This window comes from Montipora foliosa, chromosome 6 (assembly GCF_036669935.1).
Source record: "Montipora foliosa isolate CH-2021 chromosome 6, ASM3666993v2, whole genome shotgun sequence".
In the NCBI taxonomy this organism is placed as follows: Eukaryota; Metazoa; Cnidaria; class Anthozoa; order Scleractinia; family Acroporidae; genus Montipora; species Montipora foliosa.
In genome coordinates this window covers 56,479,282-56,496,213 of record NC_090874.1, presented here as the reverse complement: position 1 = coordinate 56,496,213, position 16,932 = coordinate 56,479,282, and the positions used below count along the sequence as shown (strand labels likewise).

Genomic DNA, 16,932 nt, shown 5'->3' with positions numbered 1-16,932 from the left:
TGCTCGCGGCCCAGAAGGCTCGGACAAAACATCATAAAGTTGTCCAAGAGCCTTTGCTGGCACTAATTCATTCTTTTGACAACCTATTGTAGCTAAGAATCCTTTATCGCGGGAGCAACAAATGTATTATATTCTTTACCGTGCTGTGATTGTCAAAACGTTACATCGGACAAACACCACTTTGGCTCCCATTCAAAAGAATTGTTATTTACAAAAACGAAACTCTGGCACATCCGAACTTGCATGACAATCTAATCTTGCGATTGCGTGGAATGATTAAAAAATTATCACTAGCAATATGCCTTTGTTTGTAGTCTTGGCACACTGATTCCACACATGAAGCCCTTAAACTTCAAAGAAAATTACAAAGGGGGCCAATCAGTGAGTATGAAAGTACTCATGTTTCACCCTTAAATCATTCCTGCCAGTGAAGACAACTGCATGAGTGTCAAAATACATTTGGCCTTGAATCCGGCGTAGCATTTTAAGTTACATTTCTTACCATTCAAACCAGAAGTAGCATCAGACCATGTGCGTATTGGTACAGAGTGCTTGACATTTGAACATGCGCATTTGCCGAGTTACACAAACTGTTTCGAAAACCAATTGTATTTGTCGCAACGTATGACAAAATAATATTTCTAACTTTCGAAATGTTTCGTTTTTCCGAGTACCCTTTCCATCATTTGCTCGTATTTTACCCTTCTCGACAAAATCGGCAGGCGACCAATTACACTACACACAATATAATAACAATATCTGTGACGGAGATTTTTATTGTGATCAATCTGTCATCTAGAGAGAACAGTCCATTTGCCAATCTCTCCTTCAAATCTTTCCTAACACACGGTCCATAAAAAAAATCTAACTTAACACTGCATCACTGATAAAAACAACTGTAAAAAAGGCCTTTTTCACGATTCTAAAAGCAAAGTAGACGGCTAAGCTAAAAAACGTCAAAACTAAAATAAAGCGAGAAACCGCAAACATCCTTAATTTTCACGTGAAAGAAGCTGCAACTGTTCGCGAATGTAGTGGACAAGGTGGGCGGTAGTTTCCGACCAAGGGCTGGCCTTGTCCATTTTCGATGGATCTAAGAGCTTGCATCTAGAAAAAAAATATAGAATATAAGTGATGCTGAGAAAAAGTAACGGGACACTCATAACATTTTCAAATATAGGACGATGTTGAAAAGTCAAGGAAGGTGGTCAAACAGTTTAAAGAATTTGTCATAAAAAAGACTGGTAGCTGTATGTGAAGAAACCAATAGTTCCTGATTATATTTTTAACATGCGATGAAATCTGTTTTTCAAGACCGGAATCTGCCGACTTGCAACAAATAAAAGGCAAGTTGAAAAGAACTTCTAGGGTCACACAACCGGAGGTTATCCTGGTTCAACTACCTTAAAGTGACTGAGTATTGCTTCGAATGCTTCCTCCTCCCCACCCCCCACCCCTACCTGGATGCTTTGCCAATCTCCTTTGCTGGATTATGGTATCTTTAGCGGTGTGACGCCGATACTCATTTATACACATAAGTGGAGAGAGACAGTGTAGAGTAAAGGTCCTTGACTAAGGAAACAATACAGTGACACAGTTGTAGGCCTCGAACCACCCGGCATGGCCGAACGTACCAGCCCGGCATATAAGATATATCCAAAAATGCCCTAATTAGATGCATGCGGGTTTCATTAAGCGCCATAAAGTGTCCCCTTGCTCCCAGTCTCCCCAACTTCAACATCACTCGTATCTCGGAATAACAGACAATGACACAAAGTAGTCACAAAGTGTCCCCAAATTGCCGCTCCTCAAGTGCGGATAAACCAACACCATTTTTTACTCATATGACGGATTTTCCTTCATTGTCAGTTTGCTCCAAAGGAAGTTTTATCCTCCATTTAAATTACTCCGTCCCAGAAAAAAAGAAAAAAAAGTGAAAGTAGTCCCTGGACAGGATTTGAACATGGAGCACTCACTTTGAAGGAACTGTTTTTATCCCTAGTGGTTATGCGAATGGGTTATCATTCAAACTTTTCCAGGTTCGAGTCCTGCGAGTCCAGACATTGGGGTTCGGCTTAAAGAAAATGTTCATTTCCCATGATCCCTATCAAGCTTTCAGTGACCAAAATGAACGATAACACTTCACTTGGAACAAATTAACAATGAAGAATAATTCTTCAATTGAGGAAGAGACTTGGTTGGATAAACTGCAGCAACGTGTTGGATGTCAAACTTGGGCCTGCATGCATCTAATTTGGTGCATTCCTGGACATAAGAGGAGACGACATAGCTCTTGAAAACAAAGTTTTAAAACGGAGCCAATATTTTTTTATGTGATCAAATGCATCTCTAAGGCAAACGAGATTCCCGATAATTCATGTACTTTTAAACACCTGAGCTGCGGAGACTTCCAAAGGTTCCCTGAACACAATCCATTTGACACATTCTAATAGAGGAGGGGTAGTCAGCGAACCATCGTACGTATAGTAATCAGCCAAATCTGAAGAGAATAAAACGAGTACTGAATGAATAAGTACTTCATATTTCACTCACTTTGAGGGGCCAATGGAAGGAACAATCAATACATCGATAAACATAAATATTTAAAATTTCAACCACTGAGAAGCAGGTCTCAACTAACTCGCTATTACCGAGTGTAGCCGGAATGTTAAACTAGGGACTATACTGAAAACTTGAAGTGCGGATCTCAAATCTTGCACCCTAGCTTCTTGGCCATATAGGAAGGACATTTTTATCTTATGAGCGAAGCGTCACGATACTTCGAGTAAAATGGATGTCGATTTAACTCAATTCTCAATTTCCAGTTGGCAATGGACGTCAGCTTCAAAGCCCTTTTGTAATTTCTGGCCTTTCCATAAAATAATTTATAGGAACTATAGGCGGCGGTTTAATCAATTTTAGAAGCTTCTTTCTACCGGCCCTGACTTTCGACTTAAAATAAATTAAAAGAGCAAGCGAAGAGGGAGCGACGAGGAGAAGGAACGAGCAACCCAGGAATTATAAAGGATAAGTGTGGTTTGCTCATACATCTCTTCGCTAAGTGCCAAGGCATGCTAATTTATCCTCATGCTTTCGAATATTTAAATCTCAGGACCAGAATTAAACTGAGGAGAGACTGATATCTTGGTTAATTCTTTTCCCTCAGTAGTAAGCGTCGAGTTTTCTTGCCAGCATGAACCATTTAGTCAATTACATGTCACGCACGACTTTGTTCTCAGGACACCGTTTCCGAACGACAGTCATTGCTCACTAATAAGTCGTGGACCATATAGTAGGAAAATTTTGCGTCTTGTGTAAGCTGCACTCGTATAAATGGCTCTGTTGGCGTCCTATGTAATCTAAAAGTGCATTATATACCAGTGAGGTCATTACAGGGAAATCTCAGACCGAGGCCTTGAGTATCAATACATCAAGGCCGAAGTCTGAGATTTCCCTGTAATGACCGAACGGACGAGGTTAATAAGTTATTTATTATATGGCCTTTTATTTTTGCTTAGTTTTGGCCTGTTCTTCGTCCTTTGGATAATAAAACTCGCTCTCGCTGTGGCTGTCTTCGTCGCCCATACTAAAGAAGCACCTGTATGCTAGTTTTTCTTTCAGTTATTAAAAATATAGTTGTACTTTGTCCACATTCTTTTATTGTTTTCGCCCACGCGCTCGTAGCTTTAACTCTCAACTCAAAAGAGCCGTCGAGCCGAGAAAAATTTTCATAATGCCCGGTCATTACAAGAAAATCTTGCCCGCTCAGCAGTCAATCAGAGCGCGCGTACTATTGTAGCCACATAGAGTATAAATGTTATTTTTATGCAAATATCTTTAATTGTTTTGGTCCTCCAACATGGCCGCCGTGCACATACTCTATAATAATTTCCAATAAACGCCCTCACCTGACTTCCAGTCTGGACACGGGTAACCCAGGCTCACTGTGTGTGCCATATTGGTAAATATAGAGAACATATGAGGCGAAGTTTAGGTCTGAAAATTTCCTAGAAAATGGAAATAAAAAGCTTACCATGTGGTGAGCTGTTGTTGTCTTTAATACGTACACGAAGTTTCGGGAAAAATGGTCCCCGTTCACCTTCCTTTATAGTATAGTGACAAGGTAGGAGACGGAAGCCAGCGTAGGAACTCCGATCGACCCGAAACAAGCACGATTTTTTTCGTGAAAATCGAATCCAGTCGCTAAATGAACACGCCAGGTTCGTAGAACAGGAATTTCTCTAAACCATGAATCCACTGAAGCATCTCCAGGTAGCAACGCGAAGCCACCAGGCTCCGTAGAACTTGTAAGTTGACCTGCTAAAATGGCGGCCTGAAAGCGTTGTCCTCACGAAGTGTCCAATTAAAAATGACACTGAACTCGGGACGCCTGGTGACGAGTATAATAAGTCCCCCTGGAGGGAGGGGAGTCCCATATTACTCGGTGAATTTTGTTTTCAGCAATTTGGGACTCCCCTCCCTCCAGAACTTATTATACTCGTCACCAGGCGTCCTGAGTTCAGTGCCATTTTGAATTGGACACTTCGCGAGGACAACGCTTTCGGGCCGCCATTTTAGCAGGTCAACTTACAAGTTCTACGGGGCCTGGTGGCTTCGCGTTGCTACCTGGAGATGCTTCAGTGGATTCATGGTTTAGAGAAATTCCTGTTCCACGAACCTGGCGTGTTTATTTAGCGACTGGATTCGATTTTCGCGAAAAAAATCGTGCTTGTTTTGGGTCGATCGGAGTCCCGACGCTGGCTTCAGTCTCCTACCTTGTCACTATACTATGAAGGAAGGTGAACGGGGACCATTTTTCCTGAAACTTCGTGTACGTGTTAAAGACAACAACAGCTCACCACATGGTAAGTTTTATCGATTTTTATTTCCATTTTCTAGCAAATTTTCAGACCTAAACTTTGCCTCATATGTTCTCTATATTTACCTATGTGGCACACACAGTGAGCCTGGGTTACCTGTGGTCTGGACAAGATAAATTGCCAAAGGGATTACATTGAAGATGACGGAAAGGAGAATTATGTGTATTACCGCGTAAGAAAAATAAATAAAAATAAATAAGAATAACAAAAACCAAGTGGCTAAATAAATTTCATGATTTAAAATCAAGTAAAAAGCGACAAATGATCTCGATCATTTCTTTTTACCTAGCTAACGGGATTAATGTTCGTGTGTGAATTATAGGAGCTGTGAGGCTGAGAGAGTCGAGGGGAAAAACCCGAGAGGGATTTTCACTCGAAGACACACTCGCCCGAGTCTAAATCCCACCAGCCACACAGGCTGGTCTCAATCTGAATTAATAACATGTTGGACAAGCTTTTACCTTTGGGTAAAAGAGCTTCCATGTTAAATTCCCTTGGTAGAGCCTCAGAACTTCCCTGAAAAACCAATCACAGTGAAAATAGATGTGGCGGTGGGAAAAATATGATGCGAAAAACAAGAACACATTTTATAGGGATAAGAATAACTTGTGTTTGTAAGATATGCTTACCGACTTTTTCACTTTCGATAGCATGTCTGTTATTGGCTTCAAAGCAGCATTTTCTGCGCCGACCTGCAAAAACAAATCGAACTCAGATAGGGGGTAGACTTTCATATACCGGACCAAAATGGCGGAAGACAAAAGAACCATTGTTATTCTGATTAGGCCTTGTTGATTAGGTATTGTTATGTTCACTTTGTTCTTTTGTTTTATGGCCGTTAATTATTCAGGGTCTGGTATATGAAAGATAAGCCCAGATAGGCCGGTTGATCGCCCGGCTTGATCGACGCTAACATATCAGTCTTTTGGGGTTCTTTCGAATTTAACAAAATGTGTGTGCCGCTAGTGTCACTACATGTACATCATTCCTTTTTTCTTTCCCGCGCTTTGCAAAGAGCAAAGTGAAGTAACCAAATTTAAGATTCTGACGGCAACGTGAGCAAACAATACACCTTACTCCAAAATGGCCGCCATTTTAGTTTGCAAATGAGCCATTGTTGCCTCGTTCTTAAACTTAAAATTCAAAAGAATATTTAACCTTAAACGAGGCAACAAGAGCAAATTTTCAAGCAAACGGTAGCCATTTTGGGATAGGGTGTAGAGAGAGCTAAAGCATAGCGTTTGCGAAGCGTGAAACGGGAAACAGAAAACGACAAGCTGCTGCTTGTCATAAGAGCATGAAGCTGAAAATCCTCTTATTCTGACTCGTCTCTCTCTCTTTCAGTTGAGAAGTTCATTGATATCTGTAGCTAACCGGCAAGAAATGAGCTCATACCAAACAAGTTCTTCCATTTTCGACAAAACGTAATTTTAGTCCGGCGTTTCCGTTTGTCGCAAAAGTGATGCTAAATCCTTCTGTTAGTGAAGAGTTCTTTATCTCTGTTTTTACTTCAAAATCGTTCGTGTCAATTAAGTTGTAGGATACTTTGCCCAAATTGATAGACGTGACTGAACGAGATGGAATAGCGTAAAATTATAATTTTTAGTTGTCGCCCCAGCTTTAAACTACTTTTTTAATAGTCCGGCCAGGTGGTCATACGTTACCTTTAGAAAGAATCCTAACACGCTTAAGTCATTGGGGTTTCCACCTCCTACAGCTGCTTTGAAATTGCTATGAGTTTCACAGTCCCAGTGAACCAAATGCAGCTGGAAAAACGATAAAATGATTAATCAGTTTTCAAAGACTGCAGCTTTTGGGGTTGACATTAAAAATAATAACAATAACAATAACCGTGAATAACAATAACAACAACGCTAACGGCAACGGTAATCAAAACAACGAAAATAATGCTGCAACTACAATAATATTCCTTTGAAATCTCGTTTTCTCAGACTCGGCTGCATTTTGAACACATTTCCCCCCAGAATTGTGCCTCTTAGCCAATCAACGCACAATGTCTAATAGGAGGGGGTAGTTTCTAAAGAAACTGTGGTGCTGCGTCGGTGGGGAAGTAGTATACAAAAATTTTGGTTTTATCAACGGAGTTAATAATGTAAATTGGCCACCGTACAGAGATTCTAAAAGCTGACGTTTTGAGCGTTAGCCCTTTGCCACACCGAATTCGCTATGATTTTCGTTGACAGCAGGAAAACCGGAGTACCCGAAAAAAAAAATCCCCTGGAGAACCAACGGCAACTGAGGACAGGGGTTTCAATAACTTTTTCATAAGCGGGTGGCGATGGTGACCTGATATGCCCCTGAATGCTGCCAAAGGTCGGTCACCAAACTTCACGACAAAGCTAAACATTTTAAAATCAAAGGTTACGCCAAATTAATCTACAATGCTTAGGCCAAATTACCCCTCAGCAATAGGCCATTTTCGATATATTGAATATTCAGCTTCATGATAGTGAGGCAGTAAGGACAAAAACAATAGAAACACGTTGGAAAGAATGTGAAAAATATTTACATATCATCCACTTTCCTCTGTCTTTGTCGTCACTGCCTCACTATCAAGCTGAATTTTAAGGTATCGAAAAAGGCCTATTATAATATTCTATGGGAGACCAGTTTTTTTTTTTTTTTGAGAGAGAGAGAGAGAGAGAGAGAGAGAGAGAGAGAGAGAGAGAGAGAGAGAGAGAGCGGTGTCTTCATCTTCAGTGGTGAAGCAGAGTGAAACGGTTCCTATAGAGTTGAAACTCTGGGTTCAAATCCTATCCACGGGTATGATTTTCATCTTCCTTATTTTCTATGCTACAACAAGTCCTTGGACACAGTGTCCTAAATTAACGATCATAGTCAATAGACCTTATTCACGATAGCCGCCATGTTGGATTTTTCTTTATCATGCAAATTAGCTACACACTTCTGAGGGGGCAAACAACACAAGTTCGAGAGCTTATAACGAACATCTTAGCCACACAGATGATTTGTTTCATGTTCATTGAATGTTTATCACCTAAGTAGTAAACTAGTAGTAAACATTTACTGAAAAATTAGCAGATAACGCGAAGTAGAAAGTCAAAATGTCAGAGGCAATCAAAAGATATAAAATTATTATAAAAGGTACTTAATCCTAAATTCTAAAATGTACTGTTAGCAATGTTAATTCAATATTTCAACGAGCCGATTTTCCTCAATTTGCCTAAATTCCAATGTTTGCCCCCCAGCATAACACATGGCTAATTTGCATGACAATTTGAAAACCAACATTGCGGCTATCGTGAATAAGGGCTATTCAGAGCAAATTAGCAATCGCACAAATTTGGGGAGGACGACAGGGGCGGGAAAGAACGAGAGAACGAGGTTGCGATGATCCTGAACTGTATCCATTTCAATTGCCGGCACGAAGACCTTACTAAAGTGTCCATCGGAGAACCAGCCACTTAGCGCGGAGTTCATTATCTTCAATCATACCTCTGCTGAGTACATCTTCCCATTCACTCTGTGTTCAGACCCCTCGGAGTCCTTGTCCCCCCAGTGAAAGTGGAACTGCTCGAACTTGTATTTCTTTGCCAATGGTCCTCCTGATAGCTCTGCAATGAAACACACAATATATGTACAAGCTACATAGATCCACTTTCATTCCTAGAGGCTGAGATTTATTCGACCAGCACTGACGACAACGACCTCTTAGCTTGCCGCTTCCAAACTACATTCAGTAATAGAGCGAGTTTCAATCGAGTGTCCTAAAACCAAAACCAAAGTAATTACTTTGGCCAATCAAAAAGGACGGAGACAATCCAGTAAACCAATCAAAACTCGAAGTAATTACACGTAGCCGACACAAAGCGCGGGAAAATGTGCACGCCCGAGCCACTATTGGTTTCACTTCTGATTGGTTTAAAAAATAGCGCGAGAACTTTGAACCAATCACTGAGTGAACTAATCATAAACCAAAGCACTTCGCTAATTACTTTCGACACTAAATTGAAAACTGCTTTAAAGGTAGTTTATTTCTCTAAACTCGATTTCACTTGTTTTAATTTTTTTTTGGAGGATTTCAGGAAAATAATGTAATCTGCCAGAGGTTGTTTTAGAAGAAGATCGAAGCCTACAAACATTACGATGAACACGTTTCACAAATAAAACGTACCCTAGTGTTCATTTTAAAATTGTATGTACAAAAAAACGACTATGTCAGTTATCGACCCCCTGGTCTGTCTGGGCCGGGCACATGATCGCAGCAGGGAAGAGGAAATGTACGTCAAAATGCGGCGGTTCGCGATACCCTACTCTGTCTTTGATCGCATACTCTTCGATCACCAAGCATGGTTCAATCCTACAATTGAAACCAGTGGAAGAACAGGCAAAGATAAAGATAAAGTCCTTAACTAAAGAACCAGCTGTCTACAGCCGTAATAACTCGTAAGACGTTAGATCTATACGCGAAAAATAAGTCAAAATTAATGACGGTGCCTACTACTGTTATTGCTCATACGTCCTGCGCATCTCGAGACACTTGGATTTCCCATGGGTGGTGCTTATTAATACAGAGATATTTTTGCACGGTTCAAAACTATGCAGACAAAGCAGGACTTAGCAAGTGCTCTTGGTATCCAAAAAGAAAATTGGGGGGTAACCATACATTTTTCAGAGAACGCCATACATTGCTTTGTATTTTAAAGGTTTTTACAAATGTTGCTACCCTCAGTTGGGTGGTTGGTTGGCCACATCTCAGATATGCTTTAAGGTGACTTGCGCGATGCAAATTATGAGCTATGTCAGTCGTTGTTTGACTCTGTAGCTGCGTCATGCAGCTCGAGTCAAAAGACCCACATTTCACCTTTGCTCGCCATAGAGTCTCCAGTAGCTCAGTGGTTAGAGCATCCGACTAGATCACGGAGGGTCGTGGGTTTGAATCCCATCTGGGGCTCGGATTTTTCCGAGTTCCCAGTGGGTTTCAACAACATTCGACTTCATATGTGTATATCACTCTAACATTTGCTGATTAATTATCTTTGAAAAATGTGTGGTTTCCCCATAATTTTCTTTTTGGATTTCAATAACACTACCGTCCTTAAAACAAGTTTGTTTCATTTTCGTCAAAACGCATATTTTATCTTGACTCTGCCGTTTGTCGTAAACACGATGCAAAATCTCTCTTTTCTATTCGCCATTTTTATCCACAAAAATACCACGCAAACTAAATAACCAACGGACAAAAACCTACTCATCGAGGAGAGCTCAGGAAGCTAGGCTGCTCGTCCCAATTTCCGCTCGCTCACAAGATCGACGAACTGAAGGCCGAAGGAAACAAAGAGGGGCTGCTCGCAGTCTATCAGGAAGCTATTTGTTTGTCTGCAGATGCTCGAAGGTGGATAGAGCTTGTTAACAAAGCAGAACGTGAGAAAACCGACGTACAGACAAACGCGTTTACACTAACATCGATCAAAGTTCTGTTTTTCGATCCATCGGCCGAGCAAGTGAGGGACGATCACTCTATGGACGTGTTCTCGAGACTGAAATTACGAAAATTCAGATCTATCATCTGGCTTTGAATATATAATGACACATTCATTTAAGTCCCAGAAACTCAGTGTCAGAAAATAGACACCGGCGAGTGAGCGAGCAAGTATGTGAGGAAAGGAATGCGCGCGGCGCCCAAAACCCTTGAAAAAAGACATTGAGAAATTCGAGTCAGAACAGACCCTAGACGATCGATGTCACCCAAGTGATATTATTAGTCATCGATAAAGTCCACACATCACTGAGTTTCTATCGAGCACATGAAGGTCTTTATTGGGTGTAGGAGACAAGTTTGGGAAAGGATATGGAATCCGTCGACTCTATTTTTGGTGAAGCTAATCTGAACAAGCGATGCAAGTACAAGCTAACTCAGCAGTGAAACCTTTCACTTTCTCACAAAAGATACCGATTACCAACAAAATTAGCAACAAATGTTGCTCTTCACGATTTTGCTCACTCAGGTATGATTGTGGTCCCAATAAAACCAGCCTTTAAACATTAAGTTATTTAAGTATCAGGTCTACACATCGTTATTTGCCGAACCCAAAATGGGCATGATCATGTGCATAGTGCTATATTGAAAGTGACCAAAATCCACGAGGAAAAAAACAATTTGCCCTTCAAGCTTTCATTTAAAGGTTGTTTCTCATATGATCGTTACGAACCCTACGATGGCTGGAAAAAAGTTCAGCGATCGTACCGATCATATGGAAACCAGCCTTTAAAAGGGGTGTGCTATTTAATATATTTAATATCCAAGGAATAACCGTCACGTCGCGACAAGCGCCGGTTACGAAATCGAACCTCTGAAACCAAACATTGTTAGAGTTGAGTTCAATGACAAAGATCATTTTGAAATTAATTAACTAATTGTTAGGTCTCCCACGTTGGTGATTGGCCGAAAATTCCTGCAACTTTCTAAGCCAATCAGAAGCAAATGTTTAACCCTTGTCGACAGTCTCGCAACTTCTACCACGTGTCTTATGGCTGGTTCCTTCGACCGTATCTGTTTGATGAGTTATACAATACACAATATACAATGACTTTATTTTGCTTCGAATTTAAAGATAGCAAAAGTTGTTAATATCTCCGAAGAAAACAAGATGACGGAGAAACATGACTAAACTACTAAAAAAGTTAATTAATTAATAGACTATAATTATATTACGCGTAGCCGGCGTTTAAGGGAAGGGGGCAGGGAGAGACGAGTTCAAACAAAATTTGTCCCAGGATGAAAATTTCTGTCGAAACGTCGTTCTCTATCCCCTCAAACTCTCTCTGCGTTGTATTCAAAGAGCTAGGGCTCAACTACATACCGGTGCCTAAACCAACTAGAAAAACCACAAGGAAGGAAAAACGATTACATAACACAATATAATGTCCATCTGACATTGCCCAATACGAAAATTAAAAGAGGTAACGTCTATATCTGAAATGAGCATAAGATATTCAATTTACGTCTTGTGAAGTAAATGTTTAATCCCAAATCCTTTGTATTGCTTCCTTATATTGAGAATAGCGCCACTGACCTCAAACCACATCAAATTACATATTCCCCTGTCACAAACGAGCTTCACTTCACAACCCCATAAAAAGCTATGTAAGAAGGATTGGAGCGATCCCATGAGGTTAACAGAGAAAACGTACTCTACGTGACCTGAATTCGCTCTCGAACATGGATTCTATCATCTGAGACAAATCTCCAAAACAGACGTCTGGCCTGGAACAAATTACTTGTTTCTGATAGAAAACTGCGCATGCTTTGTCTCTGAATTCTATTAAGGGAAAGTGCAAGATCAGGATGTAAAGAATGTATCTTAAATCATCACCGAGGCACTTGTAAAATAATAAAACCCTCAAACATCAACAGTAAAGGAAACACCTAATCTCATGCAAGGACAGATATGCCTTGCATGAACGATTTGCAGCTGTGGTTTCTAAGAAGGATTGGAGCGATCCCTTGAGGTTAACAGAGAAAACGTAGTCTACGTGACCTGAATTCGCTCTCGAACATAGATTCTATCATCTGAGACAAATCTCCAAAAGAGACGTCTCGCCTGGAACAAATAGACCAATTCGGCTAACTCAATGTTGTACCCAATTCAAATCCTCTGGGAATAAAACGTTTTGCTCCAAGAATTTCCATATCATTTAAATGTGAATGCTTCATTTCCATGCAAATTCAACACACAAAGAATCTTAACTCCGAGAGTACAACATTGAGTTGGGTACAACATTGAGTTAGACGAATTGGTCTATTTACTTGTTTCTGATAGAAAACTGCTTTGTCTCTGAATTATATTAAGGGAAAGAGCAAGATCAGGATGTAAAGAATGTAACTTAAATCATCACCGAGGCACCTGAAAAATAATAAAACCCTCAAACATCAACAATAAAGGAAACACCTAATCTCATGCAAGGACAGATATGTCTTGCATGAACGATTTGCAGCTGTGGTTTCTAGGTAACCCCTGTAATAAAATCGATGTTCTAACGTAAATTCCGTCGTGTGTTGATACACAGAAAGACAATACACGATAAACCCAATGATTTATACGTGACCAAGAAAACAATCAACGAATTGAATGGTAGAGCTCCCGCTGCTTTGCAATATCAAAATACACATAAAACGGGGGGAAACCTGGAAACAGGCAACCGAAATGGCAAAATACAACCCTGTCACAGCGATCTTTAGTCCGGCCTGATCCCGAACGGTTTTAATAGAGTTGGTAAAGGATAATTTTCGGAGACTTTCACTCGATAGTTCACGCGTTTTCGTGTCTTAACAGTGACTCTGGCACGCGTCAAAAATACACAAATGTAAGTTTGCCTAAACATCACTCTTCCGCCACAATGCAAATATTTGAAAGTTTGGTGTAGATATCACCGAGGAGACGTACGGTTGGTGCTTCCCGAAAAAAGAATTTAAGACATAAGGCTTTAAGTCTTAAACCACGGTCGTAGTTGGGTTATACGTATTAGTAAGAATGAATTACATTTGTCTCTGGGATTAATTCAATGCGACGAGAAAAGATGAAGGCTATTTGCAAATTCATATTCTTGAATACTAGCCTGCGTTGAAGCCCGATGCGTCACGAAATCCCGGTATAGTCCGGCGGTTTTGTCTGTCTGTGACGCAGGCTATTGAATACCAGCTGAAAAATGTTAATATTACCTGATAAATTGCTAGTGGCGTCTGGCGAAAACTGAGCGGTATGTCCATTATTTAGAATCTTGGACTTAAGAAATGGAGGATAAGATGCTTTCAAAGGCTTAAGGCTCGAATCACGCTTCACTTCGGGATCGATTAAATCGATAGGTGACTGGCGTTTGCCATTGACAGCGATCGGACAATCTTTGTACCAATTAGCAGGACCTGTTTCAAAATAAAAAAAGGATATTCAATTCCGCTGTCCTCTCTAACAGACTTTCATTTAGCGTAAAATTCCAAAGAAAGCCAACTAGATTCTGAGCAATGCAAACCAATTTTAAAATGTTTATTTTCCAAAGAAGAGGAAAAAATAATCATAAAGAGCTCACCGTTCTCTTTGCCGTAACCCCAAGACATCCTTATCCGTTCTCGACAGCTGAATACTGTTCGTCTTTTAATATAGTCAGACAAACCAGCGTGTTTCTGGGATAAATTGAATGAATTAATTACCTTTTTTAACAGGTTACTGTCCAATAGAAAGACAAGGAATAAAACAATATTTCATTCATATTCAATGTAAGAGTGATAGGAAACTATTTGGCACGTGATCCATGGTACTTACACTCGGAAAATTAATCATCTGTTTAATTTTCCGTGTTTCTAGCCTTTATTAACGCACCCTGCTGACCTTTGGCAAAGGCTAACTGTTCAAAAAAATTCACGTACATTATTTTTGTGATTTTTGACTGTCCTTTGCCCAAAAGCAAAATTCAATATCAATTTTGTCAAGCACGTGAGCCCACACAAGCGAAGTGGTGAACAAATGTCGTGACTCCAACGTCGTTTGTAGGGACAATGTAAATTACGTTACCGTAACGTAATTTACCGGAAATAAAGAGGCTTCTGTTCAGCAACGTCCTGGTGGACGAGATTCGTGAATCAGCCCGATTAAATAAGACTAACTGAAGCAAGCAGGTTATTCGAAATATCGTCTCTAGAAAAATCGTGAAGAAGTGCAGGCTTCTTAGAAGGATGAACAAGGAGACCAGACTGGCGAGGAATAGTCTAATGCAGTCCCAAAGTAAGTCCTGTGTTATGGAGAAGAGAACGCGCCTCCATCAAGCCAAGCAAGAGATGGTTAAAGCTTTCCTGGAAAGGGATGATAATAGCCGAATGATGCCAGGAAAGAACGATGCAAAGAGAAATGAAACAGGCGTTAAGGTGCAGAAGCGCATCCTGTGCGATTACTTGTACAACTTTTTTGAAAAGTTCAAAGCAGAAAACCCACACCAAAGGATGTCGCATGCAACATTTTGCCGACTAAGGCCAAAGCACATAATTCTGGCATCTTTCACTTCCCGTAATACCTGTCTTTGTCAGCATCACCAAAACCTGGCCCTCTTACTACGTGCTCTGAAAGGCAAAGAAGCCACCATCACTGTCAACCCTGACAAGTTTATTGCTGAAAATAATGACGAGCAAATAAAAGAGATCCTAGCACGCCCATCAGTAGAGTATGAGCGGTGGAAACAGGTAGAAGATCAAGATGGGAAAAAGCGCATGAAAGTCGTCAAATACGACGTTTCCAAGGCGAAATTTATCAACGTTGTAGAAAATGCAGTGAGCAAGTTCCGAGGACACGCAAATCGAGTGACTCTGCAGTATTCCCAGCTAAAACGTCTAAAAGAAAACCTTCCGAAGGGTGAGGTAATAGCTCAAATGGACTTTGCCGAGAACTACCTTTGCCAGTCTAGAGTGATGAAGTCCAGAGTGCGTATTGGAATAGGGTTATGGTAAGTCTTCATCCTGTCGTGGTTTACTTCAAAGATGCTGATGGCCACTTAAAGCACAAGAGCTTTGTATTCGTATCTGATGAGCTATCCCACAACTCATCATCGATATACCTAATACTTAAGAAGTTCCTATGTGAGTTAAAGGGTTTGGTCACGCCGCTGACTTGCATCTACTACTGGACAGACAGCCCCACCTCACAGTACCGAAACAAGACTATCTTTGCCGTGACAGCTAATCACAAGAGTGAGTTTGGGTTTCCGGCTGTGTGGAATTATTTCAGTCGAAGCCGGTCACGGAAAAGGGTCATGCGATGGAGTGGGAGGAACCACAAAGAGGATGGCAGACGAGGCAGTAAAGACAGGTAAAGTCAAGATCCAAGATGTCAATGACTTTTTCGAGCGGGCCTCAACGAGTAAAACTAGCTCCTCAGTCGCGTTCAGATTTTACAGTAAAGAAGAGTATGGTAAAGCAGTAGCATACCTTGAAAGAAAATACAAAGAAGTCAAGGGGGTTCCAAAAACGATGAAACTTCATTCTGTGGTTGGCAATTCAGCAGAAAAAGTACTGGTAAGAGAGACCTCTTGTTACTGCAGTAACTGCCTTCATGACGAAGGATTCCAAGCAGACTCAACTTGTGGGTGGAAAGCAGTCACCATCTTAAATGAAGTTAGTGGTCCCCTTGACAGCCAACTTGCCGTACGTGTCAATGACTGGGTAGCTGCCGACTATGAAGGAAATTGATACGTTGGCCACAAAGATAAACTAGCCGCGTACAAATTGACGAAGATGACGATGAGTTGTAGGTCTCCTTCATGACAAGAGGAAAAGGAAACAGTTTCAAGTGGCCTGCTCGAAAGGATGTCTTGTGGCTTGAAAGACACAGCATTCTCTGCGTAATCGAGCCTCCGGTCCCCCTTGGCAGAACTGGGCGCACCTTTAAGGTTACAGATGTAACCGTTGAACTGATCGAGCAACGGCATGTACGTTTTGAGCTTTAAAAATAAAACAATGAACTGAAACTTTACTGAAAACACTGGTTGTGCTACTTTTGTCAGAAGGAACTGAAAAGTGGCGTAGTTTGATTGATAACTGCTTTTCATATTCCATTTCTATTGCTTTATAAGTGGATGTAAATTACGTTACCAACTAGAAAAAAGAACATAAATCACATATCGAAATTAAGTTAAGTTTACAATGCAAAGAACTGCAGAAACTCGAACGCCTTGTTATTAATACTCCGTCAAAGGTCATAGTCAATTTTTCAATTTAATTGTGTTGTTCAAGTTTATCAGTAGTAGTTAATCGAAAGTGTGTAGTTCACATTTTCTTTCATGAGAATGAAAGCTTACAGAGCATGAGTTTAGGTAAACTTGTGATTTTATAACGTTATCAGGAATAGATTGTTATCAGTGTTATAGTGTAATAGTGTGTTATAGAGTAATAGCGAGACATTGTAAATTACGTTACTGTCATTTGTAAATTACGTTACCATGTTTCAGGCCGTTTCCGCTTATCTTTCGGCGTAACACGAATTAAAAAGTTTGTAGTTAAATAGTTTCGTTTGTTGCATTTATAGTT

The 16,932-nt window shown here is 40.5% G+C and overlaps 1 protein-coding gene and 1 pseudogene across 1 annotated transcript; one reads left to right on the top strand and one right to left on the bottom strand.

The window, feature by feature from the left end:
- Positions 1 to 750: 750 nt before the first annotated feature.
- On the bottom strand, positions 751 to 14,215 carry LOC138007843 (carbonic anhydrase 2-like). Its single transcript, XM_068854932.1, has 9 exons — positions 14,183 to 14,215; positions 13,950 to 14,043; positions 13,585 to 13,785; positions 8,358 to 8,476; positions 6,545 to 6,646; positions 5,510 to 5,572; positions 5,342 to 5,396; positions 2,394 to 2,500; positions 751 to 1,107 (listed from the first exon to the last, which is right to left on the bottom strand). Exons 1-9 carry the CDS (start codon positions 14,198 to 14,200, stop codon positions 1,000 to 1,002), a joined length of 867 nt encoding a protein of 288 aa, XP_068711033.1. The 5' UTR covers positions 14,201 to 14,215; the 3' UTR covers positions 751 to 999.
- Positions 14,216 to 14,776: 561 nt separating this feature from the next.
- LOC138007842 (uncharacterized) lies at positions 14,777 to 16,702 on the top strand (annotated as a pseudogene).
- The last annotated feature ends 230 nt before the right edge of the window (positions 16,703 to 16,932 follow it).